Raw genomic sequence first — 19,122 nt, forward strand, 5'->3', positions numbered from 1 at the left:
CAAGAGTTTTCTTTTAGTTAGGAGTTTTATGGTTTCAGGTCCACAGGTCTTTAATCCATTTTAAGTTTATTTTTGTGCATGGTGTAAGAAAGTGGTCCACTTTCATTCTTTTGCATGTAACTGTCCAGTTTTCCCACACCATTTATTAGACTCTTTTTCCCATTGTGTACTCCTGCCTCTTTTGTCATGGATTAATTGACCATATAAGCATGGGTTTATTTCTGGGCTCTCTGTCCGGTTCCATTGATTTATATGTTTGTTTCTGTACTGGTACCATACTGTTTTGATTACTGTAGTTTTGAAATCAGGGAGCATGATGTCTCCAGCTTTGTTCTTCTTTCTCAGGACTCCTTTGGCTATTAGGGGTCTTTTATGATTCCATACAAATTTTAGAGTCATTCTAGTTTGGTGAGAGATACTATTGATATTTTGATAGAGATTGCATTGAACCTGTAGATTGTTTTGTATGATGTGGAGATTTAAACAATATTAATTCTTCTAATCCATGAGCATGAAATATCTTTCCATTTTGTGTCATATTCAATTTCTTTCATCAGTGTGTTAAGATTTTTAGTGTACAGGTCTTTCACCTTCTTGGTTTTTCTGTGTTTTTAATTATAGCCATCCTAGTGTGTGTGAAATGGTATCTCATGGTGGTTTTAATTTGTATTTCCCTGATGACTAATAGTGTGGAGCATCTTTTCTTTTGCTTATTGATTTCTATACATTTTTTGGAGAAATGTCTCTTTTCTTTGCCCTTTTAGAAATTAGATTGTGTCTTTTTTATTATTGAATTGTCAGTTTTTATATATTATGTATATACATACAGTTTTATTGAGATACAACTGACATACCGAAATCTTTTTTCTTTAAGTAAACTCCACACCCAATGTGGGACTTGAACTCAGGACTCCAAGATCAAGAGTCACATGTTCTACCAACTGAGCCAGCCAGGCATCCCTATAATCCTTTTAATATGTTGCTGGATATGGTCTACTAACATTTTGTTGAAGATTTTTTCACTCATATTCTTAAGAGCTATTGGTTTATAGTTTTCTTTCTTGGAAGGTCTTTGTCTAGTTTTGATATCAGGGTAATACTGGCCACATAGAATGAGTATGGAAGTGTTGATCTTTCTCTAGCTTTCCGGAAGAGTTTGTGTAGAATTGGTATTACTTCGTCCTTGAATGTTTAGTAGGATTGGCCAGTAAAGCCATTGGGCCTGGAGTTTTCTTTATAGGAAAGTCCTTAATCATCCATTTATTTTATCTAATAGATAAATCGCTCTCCAGGTGATCTTTCTTTTTGAGTGGGCCCATTTCCCTGCTGTGTTCTCTCTGATAGTTTGTCCTGTGAGCTCTAGCTGCTTTGGATTTCTGAGACTTTTAACTCATAATATCTCCTTAACTCAAGGAATCTGCTACGAGAGTAGAACTCATCTCGCTTGGTTTCCATCCATTGGGCGTCATTGTCCTGCTTTGCCTAAAGCCCAGTGTCTTAAAAAGCATCGTTCTGTGTATTTGTCTGCTGATTTATTATTGTGTGCAACTGGGTCTGTCCTTTCCCTGTTATTCCAGAGAAGATGGTGGGGGGGCGGATTTTTATACCTTCACAGTCTTTTTTGGGGGTGAGGGGCACTAAAAAACCCCTACAAACACTATGAGCTTTACAATTATCCAAGAAATAAGCCACCTTGAAAATGTTACTTTATGATAACAGCCTCCAATTATTTGAACAATGAAGCAAAATTAACTCAAAAATGAAGAAATGTTAAAGTAGATTGAAATAAAGCCTGAAGACCTGTGCCTACCTCACCAAGTACCCACAATCTATAAAAATAGAGAAAGGATTGAATACATCTTAAAATTTTGGGAGAACGGAAAGAGAATCTGTTAATGGAAAAGAAATTTTGTGCAATTACTAGATGATAGAAAGCAGATGGGACTGAATTGAAATAGTTAAGAGACCTTTTACCCAGCACATATATAGGAGAAAACTAACCAGAAGGTAGGAAAAGATGCAGAAGATCTATAAACTCAGAATGAGGTGAAAAACTGATAAAGGCCCTATGGCATTTCCCAGGCTAATTGAAGATTAACATTTAGAAGAGGCAGACCGATCAGACCCCTCCCCTTATCCATTTTGCTCCACTTTTTTCCAGCATAAAGTCAAGAACTGTACTGTAAAGAGGATGACCTGTCTATCTGATGTGATTTCTACTATGGGGTCAGGGCCTAGGAATAAGCATTGTGGAATTTGAGAAACCGAAGAACACAGACTGGGGAAGCCAGCTGAAGAAACAGATATATACAAATGCAGAAGAAATCCATACCAGCTGCCTATAATAATCTGCCCAATCTTTCATTCATAAAATAAAAAACCAAAGGTGGCTAGACATTTGGGAAAGCATAACTGCAAGAAGCAAAAAAAACCAAACCAAAACAAAAATAAACAGCTGAGCATAGAAGGAACAAAGTTGATAAGAAGTGTTATGGGTTGAATTGTGTCCCCCACAATTGAAGTCCTAACTCCTGGTATGCCAGAATTTTACCTTATTTGGAAATAGTGTTGTTCCAGATGTAATTAGTTAAGATGAGGTCATTGTCAAGTACAGTGGGCCTCTAATCCAATATGACTGGTGTTCTTAGAAGAAGACAACCATGTGCAGACAGACACACAGGGAGAATGTCATACGATGACAGAGGCAGAGATTGGAATTATGCAGCTACCAGTGAAGGAATGCCAATGATTGCCAGAAGGTAGTAAGAAGCAAGGATGGAATCTGCTATGGGTTTCAGAGGAAGTATGGCCTTTCCCTTTGGTTTCAGACTTCTAGCTTCCAGAACTGTCAGACAACAAATTTCTATTTTTTGTGCCACCTGTTTGTGGTACTCTCTTATGGTCTCCTAGGAAACTACTACTGGGAATTAAAGTTCTCTTTTACTTCCATAAAATGAATGTTCAAGTAGCCCACAGAAGGGTTTAAAAAAACGGGAGGGAAATCAGAGTAACAAGAAACAGAGGAAAAATACAGAAGATTAATAATAAAATTGCATATTGCACTTAAACCCTAGCATCTTAATATTTACCTTAAATGTAAATGGTTTAAATGCACCAGTTAAAGACAAAGATAGCTAGAATGGATAACAAACACGATTTAACAATATGTTGTCTATAAAAACCTCATTTAATAGGTTGAAAGTAAAGGTTGAAAAGTATGTACTATGCAAATATTAATTTTAGAAAAACAGGACTGGCTTTCCTAATATCAGATAAAGTAGACTTCTGAGCAGGAAAAATTACTAGAGATGGGGATATTGCATAACGATAAGGGCAGTCCCACTGAGGTGACAACCATTTCAAATGTATGAATACCAAACAACAAGACTGCAAAGTACATGAAGCAAAAAAATGGTAGTGCTAAAAGGATAAATAGATTCACAACTACAGTGGATTTCAAAACTCCACTCTCCAGCAATTAATAGAGGAACTAGACAGAAAATCATCAAGAATATAGAAAAATTGAACAAAACAATCGACAGGATATAATTGACATTTATAGAACACCCTATCCAACAACTACAGAATACATATTTTTTTCAAGTACCCATGAAACATTCACACACCCTGGGCCATAAAATAAACCTTAAGAAATGTAAAATAAAGTAATACAGAATGGATTTTCTGAGCATAATGAAATCAAACTAGAAGTCAGTAATTAAAAGACCATAGGAAAATTTCCAACACTTAAAAAGAAAACACCCTTTACATAATTCATGGGTCAAAAAGGATTTCACAAGGGAAATTTTTTAAATGCATAAAAGTGAACGAAAAAGAAAACATCAAATATATAGAATGCAGAGGCACCTGGGCGGCTCAATTGGTTAAGCATCCAACTCTTGATTTCTGTTCAGGTCATGATGTCAGGGTCCTGGGACTGAGCCCCATGTCAGGCTCCATGCTCAGGGGGGAGTCTGCTTGAGGGTTCTCCCTCTCCCTCTCCCTCTGCCCCTCCCCATCTGCTCTCTCTCTCTAAAATAGATAAATCTTTAAAAAAAATATGTAGAATGCAGCTAAAGCACTACTGAGGAAAGTTTATAGTAACAAAAGCTTTCATTAGAAAAGAAGAAAGATCTTAAATCAATAATATAATCAAGTTTCTACCTCCAGAAACTAGAAAAAGAACAGCATAATGAACCCAAAGCAAGCAAAAGGGAGGAAATAATAAGGGTAAAACCAGGAATTAGTGAAATTGAAAAAAGAAAAACAATACAGAAAAATCAATGAAGCAAAAACCTGACACTTAACAAAATTGAAAAATCTCTAGCAAAATAACAAAGATTAAAAAAAGACAAAATTACCAATAGAAGGAGTGAAACAGGAAATGTCAGTATAGATCCACAGTCATTAAAAGGATAATAGTGGAATATTCTGAATAATTTTATGCTCATAAATTTTGTAAGTAGAAGAAATGGACAAATTCTTTAAAAAGTACCAAAACCCAGCTAAGATAAACACCTTAATAGTCCAATACTCATTAAAATCATTAAAGAAATTGAATTTGTAATTTAAAAGTTCTGGAAAAGCCATCTCCTGGCCTAGATGATTTCAACCGAACATTGAAAGAGTTTTTAATACCAATTTTAAGGAGAGTTTTATGAAGATACTATTACCCTGATGCTAAACTAAAAAAAACCTACAAAAACAAAATATAACCTAAACCTACAATATCTCTTATAAACTTAGATACAAACATTTTCGAAAAAATATTAGCAAATTGTATACACCAGTGTATAAAAAGAATTAATACTATGACCAAGCAGGATTTATTGCATTTGCAAAGCTTGTTCAGTGTCCAAAAATGCAGCAATGTATTCTAACATATAAAGAAGTGAAAGAAGAAATATCACATGATCATATCAATTATTACAGAAAAAGGTATTTGACAAAGCCAGCACTCATGGTAAAAGTTCTCATCAAATTAGAATTAGAGGGGGAACTTCCTCAACTTGATAAAGGGCATCTATGCAAAACCTACAGCTAACATCATACTTAATGGTAAAAGACTGAATCCTTTTTCTCTTCAATTGAGAACAAAGCAAGGGCATCTGTCTGCTCCCCCCCATTTTTATTCACTGTAGTACTGGAAGTTCTAATCAGTACAGTAAGGCAAGAAAAGAAATAAAAGACATACTGTATGAAAGAAAGAGCAAAAGCTATCCCTGTTTGCATGTGACACAACTGTCTATGTAAAAAATTCAAAGGGATCTACAGAAACACTCTTAGCATGAATACATGAGTTCAGCAAGGTTGCAGAATCCAAAATCACCAAACAAAAATCAGTTGTATTGCTATTATGACAGCGAACGTGTGGAAACAAATACTAAAATCACCATTTATAATTTGCAAAGAAAATTAAGTACTAAGATATAAATATAATAAAATGTATACAGAATCTATATCCTTGACATTGCAAACTTGTGATGAAAGAAATCAAAGGAGAGATACCTAAATGGAGAGACATTGCATGTTACTGCATTAGAAGACTCAACAGACTAAAAATGTCAGTTCTTGCCAGTTTCATGGACAATTTTAAGTCAATTCCTATTAAAATTCCAGTAAAGTATTTAATAAATAGACAAGCTTATTCTAAAATTTATGTAGAAAAATAATGGGCCTTAGCATAGCTAAAATAATTTGAAAAAGAATGAAGTTGGAGGAAACACTCTACCTGGTGTTAACACTTATTATATAGCTGCAATAACAAGATGGTGTATTATTATTGGTGGAGAGATAGACACTGAGATCAATGGAACAGAGTAGAGAACTCAGAAACAGTCTCACACAAACACGCCCAACTGATTTTTTAATGAAGATGTGAAAATAATTCAGTGGAGAAACCAATTTTTAAGAATGATGCTGGAATAATTGTACATTTGGTGGCAAAAATAAATAAAGAACCTCTTCCTAACCCTCATATTTTATTCAAAAATTTATTTAAATGTAAATTTTGAAACTTTTAGGAAAAAAAATAGAAAATCTTCAGGACTGAGGGCTAGGCGAAGAGTTTTTAAACTTGATACCAAAAGCACAATCCCAGTGAAATAAAATCACAAATTGGACCTAATCAAAATTAAAATTTTCTTTCTGCAAAAGAATAAAGTGGGTGAAAAGACAAACTACGAACTGGGAGAAAATGTTTGCAAACCACATATCTGAAAAAGAAGTCATATCTAGAATATCTAAAGAACTTTGAAATATCAAAAATAAAGCAACAAACAATCCAGTTAGCAAAGGACAAAAGATATGAACAGATGAAAAGATATTCACTGTCAGTTGCAAGTAGGGAAATGCAAATTAAAACCACAATGAGCTATCACCACCTGCGTATTAGGGTGGCTAAAATAAAAAATACTGATAACACCAAATGCTGGTAAAGATGCTGAGAAACTGGATCTCTTATACATTGTTTCTAGGAATATAAAATTGTAAAATGGTACAGCCATTCTGGAAAACAGTTCACTAGTTTCTTAAAAACCTAAACATGAGCCTCCCATTCAACCCAATAATGTACTCTTGGGCATTTATGTCAATGAGAAATAAAAGTTTATGTTCACATAAAAACTTGCACAAATGTTCTCATAGTAGTTTTACTTGGGATAGCTCCAAATTGGAAATAATTCAAATTTCCTTTAAGGAGTAAGTAGTTAAACTGTGGTACATCATACCATGGGATGCAACTCAGTAATAAAAAGAAATGAACTGTTGATACTCACAAAAACTTGGATGAATCTCAAAGAAATTATGTTGAGTGAAGAAAGCCATATGTACTATGTGCTTTCATTTATGTAACTTACTTGAAACGACAAAATGGCCAACAGGTTAGTGGTTGCCGGGAATTAGACATGGAGGAGGGAGAGAGCTGGCTTTTGCTATGAAAAGAATCTTTATGATAGAATTGTTCTTTATCTTAAGGTAGTGGGTGTTGCCAAATCTACTCATGTGATAAAATGGCATAGAACTAAATATATATGTATACACACACAACACACGTGTAAAAGCAGTAGAATCTGAATAAGTTCAGTGGATTATATCAATGTTAATTTCCTGGTTGTGCTATTGTACTTTAGTTATGGAAGATGTTTCCATTGGGGGAAATGGGTGAAATATGTATGAGATCTCTCTGTACTGTTTCTTACAACTACATACGAACCTACAGATATCTCAGAATAAAAGATTATTTTTAATTAATAAAAGATTAATTCACATGCAAAAAATGAAGTTGGACCCCTGCAACACCATATTCAAAATTAACTCAAAATGGATCAAAGATCTAAATGTAAAAGCTAAAACTATAACATTCTTAGAAGAAAAAATAAATGTAAGAGCTAAAAATTTTAAAAATTCTTGGAAGCATAAATCTCAGAACATTGGAGTAAGTGATGGTTTCTTCAGTAGGATACCAAAATCACAAACAATAAAAAAAAGATGAATTTGGATTCATCAAAATAAAATATTTTGTGCTTTAAGGATACTATCAAGAAAGTGAAAAGACAACCCACAGAATAGGAAAACATTTTTGAAAATCTGCTAAGGGACTTGTTTTTAAAATATATAAAGAATACTAAGTCTTGGTTATAAAATGGCAGATGACCCATTTTATAAAAGGGCAAAGGATCTGAATGGACATTTCTCCAAAGAAGATGTACAAATGGCCAATAAGCAGATGAAAAGCTGCTCCCCATCATTATGGAAGTACAAATGAAAACCAGTGAGTTACCACTCTATACCTACTAGGATGGCTGTAATTAAACATACAGATAACAGCAAGTGTTGGTGAGAATGTGGAGAAACTGGAACCCTCCTATGTTGCTGGTGCTAATGGCAACTTTGAAAAACAGTCTGGCAGTTCCTCAAAAGGTTAGACATAGAATTATCATATGACCCAGCAACCATTTCTAGGTATACACCCAAAAGAAATGAAAACCTAGTCTGCACCAAAACTTATACACAAATGTTCACAACAGTATTATTCATAATAGCCAGAAAGTGAAAACAACCCATATGTTCATCAACTGATGAATGGATAAACAAAATGTGGTCTGTTCATACAACAGGATGTTTATATGCTAAACAATAAAAAGAAATACTGTTATATGCTATAGCAGGGATGAATTCTGAAAACATTATACTAAGTAAAAGAAGCCAATCACAAAGGATCCTATTTTTGTATGATTTCATGTTTCAGATAATGAAAAAAAATTCTAAAATTGATTGTGGTGATGGTTGCACAACTCGGCATATACTAAAAATCCTTGCATTCTACATGTTAAATGAATAAATGGCACAGGAATTGCATCTCAAGCTCTTACCAATAACCTTTCCATTTTTAAAGTTTTATTTTAAGATGCTTTGAAGGATGATTATTATTATTTCATACTATACCTTTTAATACAGAACAGAAACAATGCTTTCTGTCCCACCGGTTTAGTCAATAATTTGGACACGGACAAGTTCAGAATGTTCCTTTGTGTCTCCTAGGAAGTAGATTTTTCCTAAACAAGTCGATAGGAAGCAAGAATGGTTGGGTCGTGCTCCCGAAAATTCAGGCTATTTCCATTCCTACAGATGGACACACACGCCTGTGTGAATATATTCACATATTAGGAATGCATATAAAATATATGCTGGTCCTCTGCTTGTTACAGGCTGTTCTTTACTATGGATTAAAGAAAGGACTGAGGGACTTTCTTCTGATTTCTTGCTATTAGCCTTGGCTCATTGTATGCATTTTGAAAGAGATTTAAAAAAAATCCTGAGTTAGTCAATCTTTGTACTCACTTAGACTGACATTCTTCCCTTTGAGCCAAATTTTCCTGTGTTTCTTGAGGAATACCAGCACTGTCCTCAATTAACTTAAGTAGTCCTGTTTGTTAATTTGCAGCTTCCAAATGAGGATCCTGAAATTTTTGAAGTGTCATCCAAATGTCTGTCCATACTGGTTCAGCTGTATGGAGGGGAAAACCCAGACAGCCTGTCTCCTGAAAATGCAGAGAACTTTGCCGATTTACTGACATCTAAGGAGGACCCAAAAGAGCAGAAGCTTCTGTTGAAGATTCTCAGAAGAATGGTGAGTCCCTACGGAAACTGGGGCCAGGGTGGGTGGCTTCAGTGGCAGCTGATGGAAGAGAGTAGTGATTTTCTTCCACCGGATTTCAGTAAAAGAATTCCTGGGTACCTTTCTCGGCGGTCACCTCTTGATAACATTTATTGCGTTCTGCTTGTCTATCTGCATATACATGTATTTTTTTTTTCCTGAACTGTTGAAGAATAAATTAGAGACATCGTGCCCTCTCACCCCTTAAGGCATTAAATGTACATTTTCTAACAAAATGGATGTTCTTTTCACCACAGTAATCAAAATCAAGAAATTTAACATTGGTACCCTTCTTTTACTGATGTGGGCTATCCATATTCCAATTCTGTCAATTGCTCCAATAATGTCTTTTAATGTCTTTTATAGCTTTTTTTTTTTTTTTTCCTGGTACAGGATCCAGTCCAGGATCACATATGCTGGTAGACACTTGTCTTTAATCTGGACTAGTCCTGCTGCCTTTCTTCATCTTGCACGGCATTTTTGAAGAATATAGGCTGGGTGTTCTGTAGGCTCTCATTCAGTTTGGGTCTGTGTAATGTTTTGTGATGATTAGATTCAGGAAAACCCCGGAAGGGAAATTGTGTCTTTCTCACTCCTTCACACCCAGAGGCTCATGACGTCTGTTTGCCCCTTCACTGGTGATGTTAATTTTGATCACTGGGATTAGTCGATGACAGCCATTATTTTTAATGTTGCAATGGTTGCAAGATGGAGATCTTCTGACTTCCAACATTTCTAACTCCCAATATTCTACTTTAAGGAAAAAATTTCCTTTTGCCCCATCGGTTTTGTTTTATATTTTACAAATGTCTATAGCTGATGTTTATTGGAAAGTACTTTTGAAAACTGACTCATTTTCTTTTTACAGTAGCTATTATTCTGCTGGTTTGGAAAGCCATTATATATTGTAGCTATTGTTGAAATTAATGAAGGGGTGGAGGTCCCATTCGTCTATGTCATGTTCTGGCTTGTCAGTCTGTGTTTACCTCTAGATACAGATATCTTGAGGAGTCCGTTGGCAGTGGAGGCTACGGATGCCCCCAGAGACTTATATTCAAGACAACTTTTGTGCCAGTTTGATAGACAACTGTAGTGCGTGACCCAGCTAAATCTATAGGGCAGGTTATGGGTGACAGATTAGAAGAGAGAGAGAGATTTACCCTGAAATGATTTCTTTACAGTTTCTGACATGCCACCTATAGGGCCAATTAGATTCTGTTTGGGGAAGAAAGTTAAATCCAAGTGACTTTGACCTGTATATGTAAAAACAGAAGTTGTTTCTGATACTGCTCATCCTTTTTCATTTTTTAATTGAGGTAATATATATTATTGTATATATAACATATATGTTTATATATAAGACATATATTATGTATATTATATATAAATATTATTTATATATATAACATAAAATTTACCATCTCAACCAGTTTTAATTATACAGTTCAGTGGTATTGTGTGCATTCTAATTTCTGTCTCCATAAATTTGTCTACTCTCAGTCCCTCCTATAAGTGGAAGCATACAATATTTGCCCTTTTATGTCTGGCTTATTTCACTTCGTGTAGTATCTTTGGGGTTCATCCATGGTGTAACCTGTGCCAGAATTTCCTTCCTTTTTAAGGTTGAAGAATGTTCCATTGTGTGTATAGACCACATTTTATTTATCTTTCCATCTGTTGATGGACATTTGGGTGGTTTCTACCTTTTCTGCTCCACTTATTTTTTTTTTTGTCTTTTTATTATTATCCAATAGACTCATGGCATTTTCTTTTATTCAGTGTGTTGTAATCCACTGCTTTCTATTATGTGGCCAGTGAGAACCTCTTCTGGGGGGACTGTGTCTTTTGACATGCCCCCATCATTTTTTTTGAGCACTTCCATCTTTTTTTCTTTTTGTAATCACGTGTGTATTCTCTTTTTGTAATTGAAGTGTTGACAATGTTATGATTAGTTTCAGGTGTACAACATAGCGATTCAACAATTCCTTCTATACATTACAGTGTTCACCACAATAAATGTGGTTCTGTCACCGTACAAAGTTTTTTAAAATTATTGCCTATATTCCCTATGTTGTACTTTTCATCCCTGTGATGCATTATTTTATAAATGGAAGTTGGTACTTCTTAAACCCCTTCAGCTATTTCGCCCACCCCTGTCCCTCTTCCCCCTGGCCACTACCAGTTTGTTCTCTATATTTGAGTTTGTTTCTGTTTTTGTTTATTGTGTGTTGTAGAGTCCACATATAAGTAAAATCATGTGGTAGTTTTCTTTCTCTGTCTGACTTATTTTGCTTAACATAATACTCTAGGTCCATCCATGCTGTTGCAAATGGCAAGATTTCATTCTTTCTATGGCAGAGTATATATATTTGTATAAATATGTATATATTGCATATATATATTTCATTGTATATTCATAGTGTGTATGCATATATATACAAACACACATGCACAGACACATACATCTTCTTTATCCATTCATCTATCAATGGATGCTTAGGTTGCTTCCGTATCTTGGCTATTATAAATAATTGGCTGCAATTGGTATTAAATATTTGGTAGAATTCTCCAGTGAAATCATTTAGGCCAGGAGATTGCTTTTTGGGAATTTTTAAATTATGAATTCAATTTCTTTAATGATTATAGGACTGTTAAGGTGTTTACCTTAGCTGAGTTTTGTTACTTTTTAAAGAATTTGTCCATTTCTTCTAGTTTCAGAATTTATGAGCATAAAATTATTCAGAATGTTCTGCTGTTATCTTTTTCAAATTAGTGTTTTCCTTTTCTTTGTTTAAATACCCAATAGTGGAATTACTGGATCATATGGTATTTCTCATTTTTTCAGGGACCTCCATACTGTTTTCCACAGTGGCTATACCAGTTGACATCCAACGTGCACAAGGGGTTGGGGTTCCCTTTTCTCTACCTCATCACCAAAACTTACTTTTTGTCTTTTTGATTCTAACCATTGTGACAGGTGTGAGGTGGTGTCTCATTGTGGTTTTGACTTGCATTTCCCTGTTGATGAGTGATGTTGAGCATCTTTACATGTATCGTTGGGCATCTGTGTGTCTTCTTTGGAAAAATATCTATTGAGGTCCTTTGCTCATTTTTTCATCAAATTGGTTTTTTGGTGTTGAGTTGTGTGACTTCTTTAAATATATTGGATATTACCCTCTTATCGAATGTATCACTTGCAAATATCTTCTCTCATTTAATAGATTGCCTTTTTATTTTGTTGATGGTTTCCTTTGCTCTGCAAAAGCTTTTTAGTTTGGTGGTGTCCTAATAGTGTATCTTTGCTTTTGTTTCCCCTGCCTCAGGAGACATCTAGAAAAATGTTGCTATAGCTGATGTCAGAGACATTATTGCATGTGTTTTCTTCTAGGATTTTTATGATTTTAGGTCTCACATGTAGGTCCTGAATCCGTTTATTTTGGGTATGGTGTAAGAAAATGGCCCAATTTCATTCTTATGCATGTAGCTGTCCAGTTTTCCCAGCACCATTTATTGAAGAGACTGTCTTTCCTTCATTGTATATTCTTGCCTCCTTTGTTGTAGATTAACTGATCATGTAAGTGTGGGTTTATTTCTGGGCTCTCTATTGAGCACTTTCCATCATAACATGATATTCCAGGTTCATCTGCTACCTTTTTTCTGCAGCAGCCCTGGAGTTAGCCATTCCTCCAAGGAACCATGGAACTTTTCCCGGAGTTTTCTTTCTTTTCATTTAGAAAACAAGATACAAAGATGTTCAAGGGTGAAGTTATGAGGACTGTTTGCTTAACAAGAAAAACAGCCTGGACAGTCCCAAGAGTCCTATCCCAAGTTGTACCATCTCATAGAGGAAAGCTCTGCAAGTCACTGTCACCCTGATGTCTCTGACTTAGCTACGCAGGAATGCCCACCATGTTTGCAGGCCAGCCATCTGTGAGGCATGTTTTAAAATCTCCCAAAGCTTTCTAAATTACCCTGGGTCAGTCAGTGGTGGGTTCAAGTTGTGTAAAACACAGTCAGGGATTCTGAGACCCATTCAGCTCAGCTGAGGCCTGGAACTTGCCTATCCTGAAACTCAGTTCTTTTTTTTTAATTTAATTTTATTATGTTATGTTGTCACCATACAATACATCATTAATTTTTGATGTGGTGATCCATGCTTCATTGTTTTCGTATAACACCCAGTGCTCCATGCAGTACGTGCCCTCCTTAATACCCATCACCAGGCTAACCCATCCCCCCACCCCCATCCCCTCTAAAACCCTCAGTTTGTTTCTCAGAGTCCATAGTCTCTCATGGTTCATCTCCCCCTCCGATTTCCTCCCCCTTCATTTTTCCCTTCCTTCTCCTAATGTCCTCCATGCTATCCCTTATGTTCCACAAATAAGTGAAACCATATGATAATTGACTTTCTCTGCTTGACTTATTTCACTTAGCATCATCTCCTCCAGTCCCATCCATGTTGATGTAAAAGTTGGGTATTCATCCTTTCTGATGGCTGAGTAATATTCCATTGTATATATGGACCACATCTTCTTTATCCATTCATCTGTTGAAGGGCATCTTGGCTCTTTCCACAGTTTGGCTATTGCAGACATTGCTGCTATGAACATTGGGGTGCACATGGCCCTTCTTTTCACTAAATCTGTGTCTTTGGGGTAAATACCCAGTAGTGCAATTGCTGGGTCATAGGGTAGCTCTATTTTTAATTTTTTGAGGCACATCCACACTGTTTTCCAAAGTGGCTGTACCAACTTGCATTCCCACCAACAGTGTAAGAGGGTTCCCCTTTCTCCACAACCTCTCCAACATTTGTTGTTTCTTGCCTTGTCAATTTTTGCCATTCTAACTGGTGTAAGGTGGTATCTCAGTGTGGTTTTGATTTGAATTTCCCTGATGGCTAATGATGATGAACATTTTTTCATGTGTCTGTTAACCATTTGTATGTCTTCTGTGGAGAAGTGTCTGTTCATGTCTTCTGCCCATTTTTTGACTTGATTATTTGTTTTTTGGGTGTTGAGTTTGAGAAGTTCTTTATAGATCTTGGATACCAGCCCTTTATCTGTAGTGTCATTTGCAAATATCTTCTCCCATTCTGGGGGTTGCCTCTTTGTTTTGTTGACTGTTTCCTTTGCTGTGCAGAAGCTTTTTATCTTGATGAAGTCCCAAAAGTTCATTTTTGCTTTTGTTTCACTAGCCTTTGGAGATGAATCTTGAAAGAAGCTGCTGTGGCTGATGTCAAAGAGGTTACTGCCTATGTTCTCGTCTAGGATTTTGATGGATTCCTGTCTCACATTGAGGTCTTTCATCCATTTAAAGTTTATCTTTGTGTATGGTGTTAGAGAATGGTCGAGTTTCATTCTTCTGTATATAGCTGTCCAATTTTCCCAGCACCATTTACTGGAGAGACTGTCTTTTTTTCATTGCATATTTTTTCCTGCTTTGTTGAAGATTATTTGACCATAGAGTTGAGGGTCCATATCTGGGCTCTCTATTCTGTTCCATTGGTCTGTATGTCTGTTTTTGTGCCAGTACCATGCTGTCTTGGTGATCACTGCTTTGTAATATAGCTTGATATTGGACAATGTGATGCCCCCAGCTTTTTTTTTTTTAGTGGAATAACGTTTTATTTTTTTCTTTAAATTTTTTATTGTTATGTTAATCACGTTACATTACATCATTAGTTTTTGATGTACTGTTCCATGATTCATTGTTTGTGCATAACACCCAGTGCTCCACGCAGAACGTGCCCTCTTTAATACCCATCACCAGGCTAACCCATCCTCCCCACCCCCCGCCTGTCTAGAACCCTCAGTTTGTTTTTTAGAGTCCGTTGTCTCTCATGGTTCGTCTCCCCCTCCGATTTCCTCCCCTTCATTCTTCCCCTCCTGCTATCTTCTTTTTTTTTTCTTAACATATCTTGCATTATTTGTTTCAGAGGTACAGATCTGTGATTCAAAAGTCTTACACAATTCACAGCACTCACCATAGCACATACCCTCCCCAATGTCTGTCACCCAGCCACCCCATCCCTCCCACTCCCCCACCACTCCAGCAACCCTCAGTTTGTTTCCTGAGATTAAGAATTCCTCATATCAGTGAGGTCATATGATACATGTCTTTCTCTGATTGACTTATTTCGCTCAGCATAACACCCTCTAGTTCCATCCACGTCATTGCAAATGGCAAGCTCTCATTCCTTTTGATGGCTGCATAATATTCCATTTTATATATATACCACATCTTCGTTATCCATTCATCTGTTGATGGACATCTTGGCTCTTTCCACAGTTTGGCTATTGTGGACATTGCTGCTATAAACATCGGGGTGCACGTACCCCTTCGGATCCCTACATTTGTATCTTTGGGGTAAATACCCGGTAGTGCAATTGCTGGATCATATGGTAGCTCTATTTTCAACTGTTTGAGGAACCTCCATACTGTTTTCCAGAGTGATTGCACCAGCTTGCATTCCCACCAACAGTGTAGGAGGGTTCCCTTTTCTCCGGTGATGCCCCCAGCTGTTTTTCTTTTTAAACATTTCCTTGGCAATTCAGGGTCTTTTTTGATTCTGTACAGATTTTAGGATTGTTTGTTCTAGCACTTTGAAAAATGTCATTGGAATTTTGATCAGGATGGCATTGAAGGTATAGATTGCTCTGGGTAGCATAGACTTTTAACAATGTTTATTCTTCCAATCCATGAGCATGGGATGTTTTTCCATCTTTTGTGGGTCTTCTTCAGTTTCTTTTATGAGTGTTCTGTAGTTCCTAGAGTATAGATCCTTTACCTCATTGGTTAGGTTTATTCTGAGGTATCTTATGGTTTTTGGTGCTATTGTAAATGGAATCGTTTCTCTAATTTTCACTTTCTACAGTTGCATTGTTAGTGTATAAGAAAGCAACTGATTTCTGTGCATTGATTTTGTATCCTGCCACATTACTGAATTGCTATATGAGTTCTAGTAATTTGGGGGTGGAGTCTGAAACTCAATTCTATTCACACTTAACACTGAGTTCAGTACATTCAGAGAGAAATGGCAGCAGATTATTCAGAATTGTATAATGCCAGCACCCACTCCAAGAGTGATTTAGTCCTTCCTCCTGTCTGTCCCACTGCTCCCTGTCCTTACCTCTGTGGCAACCATTTTTCTAACCGTTGGCTTACTTTCTGTTCTCATCTGCATATTACCAGGGTAGTGTTGTGGTCTTGTTCACCTGCTTCCGTATCTTTATCACATTACAGTGTCTGATCCATAAAAGGTGGTCAGCAGATGTTTATAACTGTGCTAGTCCCTGCATTGAGTACTTTTTGGTACATTGTCTCATTTAACAGCAACCCTAGAGGTCAGCCCCACAGATCATTCCTGTTTTACAAAGTTCAAAACTAAGACTCAGAGAACTTAAGTAATGTTCCCAAGGCCACCAAGTAGGAGACGGAGGAGCTGATACCAAGTTGGATTGCCCCTTGCCTGTGCCCTTTCCAAGTAGCTGGCCGCCTAGCCACTGCTGTCCATTACTGACATGGACTCTATGGGCACTCATCAAGCTGACTTTGACCAAATTTTGATCTGGAAAGTACTTGAGAGATTTATTCTTTCATTCATGGAAAAACAAGTCATAGAATTCTTCCTATGTGCCAGTGTGGCACCGAGGATACTAGGACAGTAACACATCATCTTCCTGCTCCCGATTCTCGCGAGAGAAAAGCACCCAGCTTCATTGCAAAGCAGAATGCAATCCGTGCTATAGTGGAGGGGCCAGCAAGGTTCCACAGGAACAAACCCTTTAGGGATGAAGTTGGCAAGGTCGTCCACACATGGAAAGGAGGAAATACATCCTGAACAAAGGATCTGAGATTTATGGAGCTAGAATGGAAGACATAAGAAAAGGGCCAGGAAAGATCAGACCGTTCCAATAGCAATTTTAGTAGCCTTTGGAGTTGGGACACTATTTCTGGAATTAGGAAATTCTGGCCTCTGAAACAAAAGGGCAGTGGCAGCATCTAATTGAATTCCAATTATCTGTAACTTTATCATAGTAGCTGGCATGTAATAAGTGTGTAATAGGTCTCCAATGAGCTGAGTAAGGAATATCTATAAAATCTCTGCTTTTGTTATTGGCAGTTGTTCATTTTCACCGTTCACAGTATGTATTGTGAGCTCACTTTAGTGCTTTAGGGATGCATAGGTCCGACTGAGAGGGACGTAATAGGGCATGTAGTTAGCCCACAGTCCGCTGTCCCAGTCTCCTCCACGGTATCCCTGCCAAGTTTCTGTGGAGTGGATGAGATCGGATAGGCAGATATGTGGAGGACAGAAACTCAAAAGATCCAGCAATGTAAGCATAGCTTTCCTGTGGCCTTCAGGAGGCCAGCCTTTCAGGCTCATCTCACCTCACATGACTAGAGGAACAAGATAGGACAGAGAAGCAGAGACCCTTCTAGATTAATTACCTGCTGTCATAATTGGATTGAGGAGGACTGATAGGTGCAGGCTCCTGATTGGAAGGAGTTAAGACAAGCTCCTGAGGCTCTTCCTCAAAGGATATTCACTGAGTGCCTACTCCTTCCAGGAGGACTTCTAAAAAGAAGGCCCTATGCTGTGGGGCTATCTCTTTTTAAGCCCTGATAAAGGAATACCCTCCCTTCCCTAAAGCTGAGCGAGCTTGCTGGTTTCATCCAGAGAGGGACCTCAAAATACATGTGGCCCCATAGTTTACAAGGCCAGGTAATAAACATATCAGCGACAGGTAAGCTACCACCATCAGATTGCTGTCTTGGGGCATACCATGGCAGATCCCCTCCAGTGAGTCCCACGAAAGGCCTGGATTCTTGAAATATCTGTTTATAGTCCCAAGCTTGTGACAATGACTTTATAAAAATCACAATTTTCAATAACTGATTCAAGACATAGAATGTTTAATTTGTGCTATTGGAGGTGGGATATGTTCTGCCCCTAGGGTGCTCTTCCTTATTTAGTCTGTATTTAGAACATCCAGAAAATGTTGAACAGACCTAAGAATTTAATTATCTATTGTAATTTACCAGAAAGTTGGGAGGTTTTATAATTATACTTTGTGCTCTGGCTTTAAAAATGTGATGGAATCTTTCAAGGAGCTCCCATGTTTACCTATCCCTTAAACTTGATATCAGTGGGAGTTTTCCCAGGGTAATGATTATAGATTAGCTACTCATCACTTAATTAAAGCTAGCTTATTCCGACACTCGAAATATCAACTACACGTAAACCACCACAGACTTATTCTGTTAAAAATGGCTTAAACATAAACTATTGACTACTTTATGAAAGCAGAGAAGTGATCCATGGGAGGGTGATGGTGAGATGCTTGATGTGTCTAACACCTGCCCACCTGTCTGCCTGGCGCAGCAGAGGTGGTAGGAGTGTTATTCGGGATCGCTCTCTGAAGAGGGTTAGTATTAAAGATTATTACAAATATCTATCTCTTGGAGCCCCTATACCCTACGACTTTCAGAAAATCTCCCTGCGCTCACCGTCATTTTCTTTCCAAATTCTCATGTACATGCCCTGGTCCTTTCATTCCAGCGTGGGAAGAGAGCTGCTCTGTTGCTAAAAATCAGTGTGACAGCACCTCTTCATGTACAGGGTCTTTAAAGCTTTGAGGAGACCACATGAAGAAACTGGAAATTCTGCAGCCATTCTTTTTCTATTTTAGGACCAGGATGAGCTGTAGATTTAGGATCAGAAAGGACCTCATTTCTATTAGAAAAGTAAAGAACTGTTTCTTGAGGTGTAACAGAAAGGCCAAATGATTCCTTTCTCTCTCCTAGCTTATTTTTCTTTATTTTTAAAAATTTTTTATTATGTTAATCACCATATGTTACATCATTAGTTTTTGATGTAGTGTTCAAGGATTCATTGTTTGTGCATAACACCCAGTGCTCCATGCAGAACGTGCCCTCCTTAATACCCATTACCAGGCTAACCC

The 19,122-nt window shown here is 37.1% G+C and overlaps 1 protein-coding gene across 4 annotated transcripts in view; it reads left to right on the forward strand.

Annotated features, from left to right (window-relative positions):
• Nucleotides 1-19,122, forward strand: part of ULK4 (unc-51 like kinase 4) — a 608,666-nt gene that overhangs the window by 478,877 nt on the left and 110,667 nt on the right. For all 4 annotated transcript variants that reach the window (XM_025883716.2, XM_025883719.2, XM_073901588.1 and 1 more), the window contains one exon: nt 8,945-9,130. In XM_025883716.2, coding sequence (XP_025739501.1) covers nt 8,945-9,130 — 186 coding nt within the window. The remainder of the gene's footprint in view (nt 1-8,944; nt 9,131-19,122) is intronic.

The sequence above is a fragment of the Callorhinus ursinus genome, unplaced genomic scaffold, assembly GCF_003265705.2.
Source record: "Callorhinus ursinus isolate GAN/ISIS: 27379988/994484 unplaced genomic scaffold, GSC_fseal_2.0 scaffold1, whole genome shotgun sequence".
In the NCBI taxonomy this organism is placed as follows: Eukaryota; Metazoa; Chordata; class Mammalia; order Carnivora; family Otariidae; genus Callorhinus; species Callorhinus ursinus.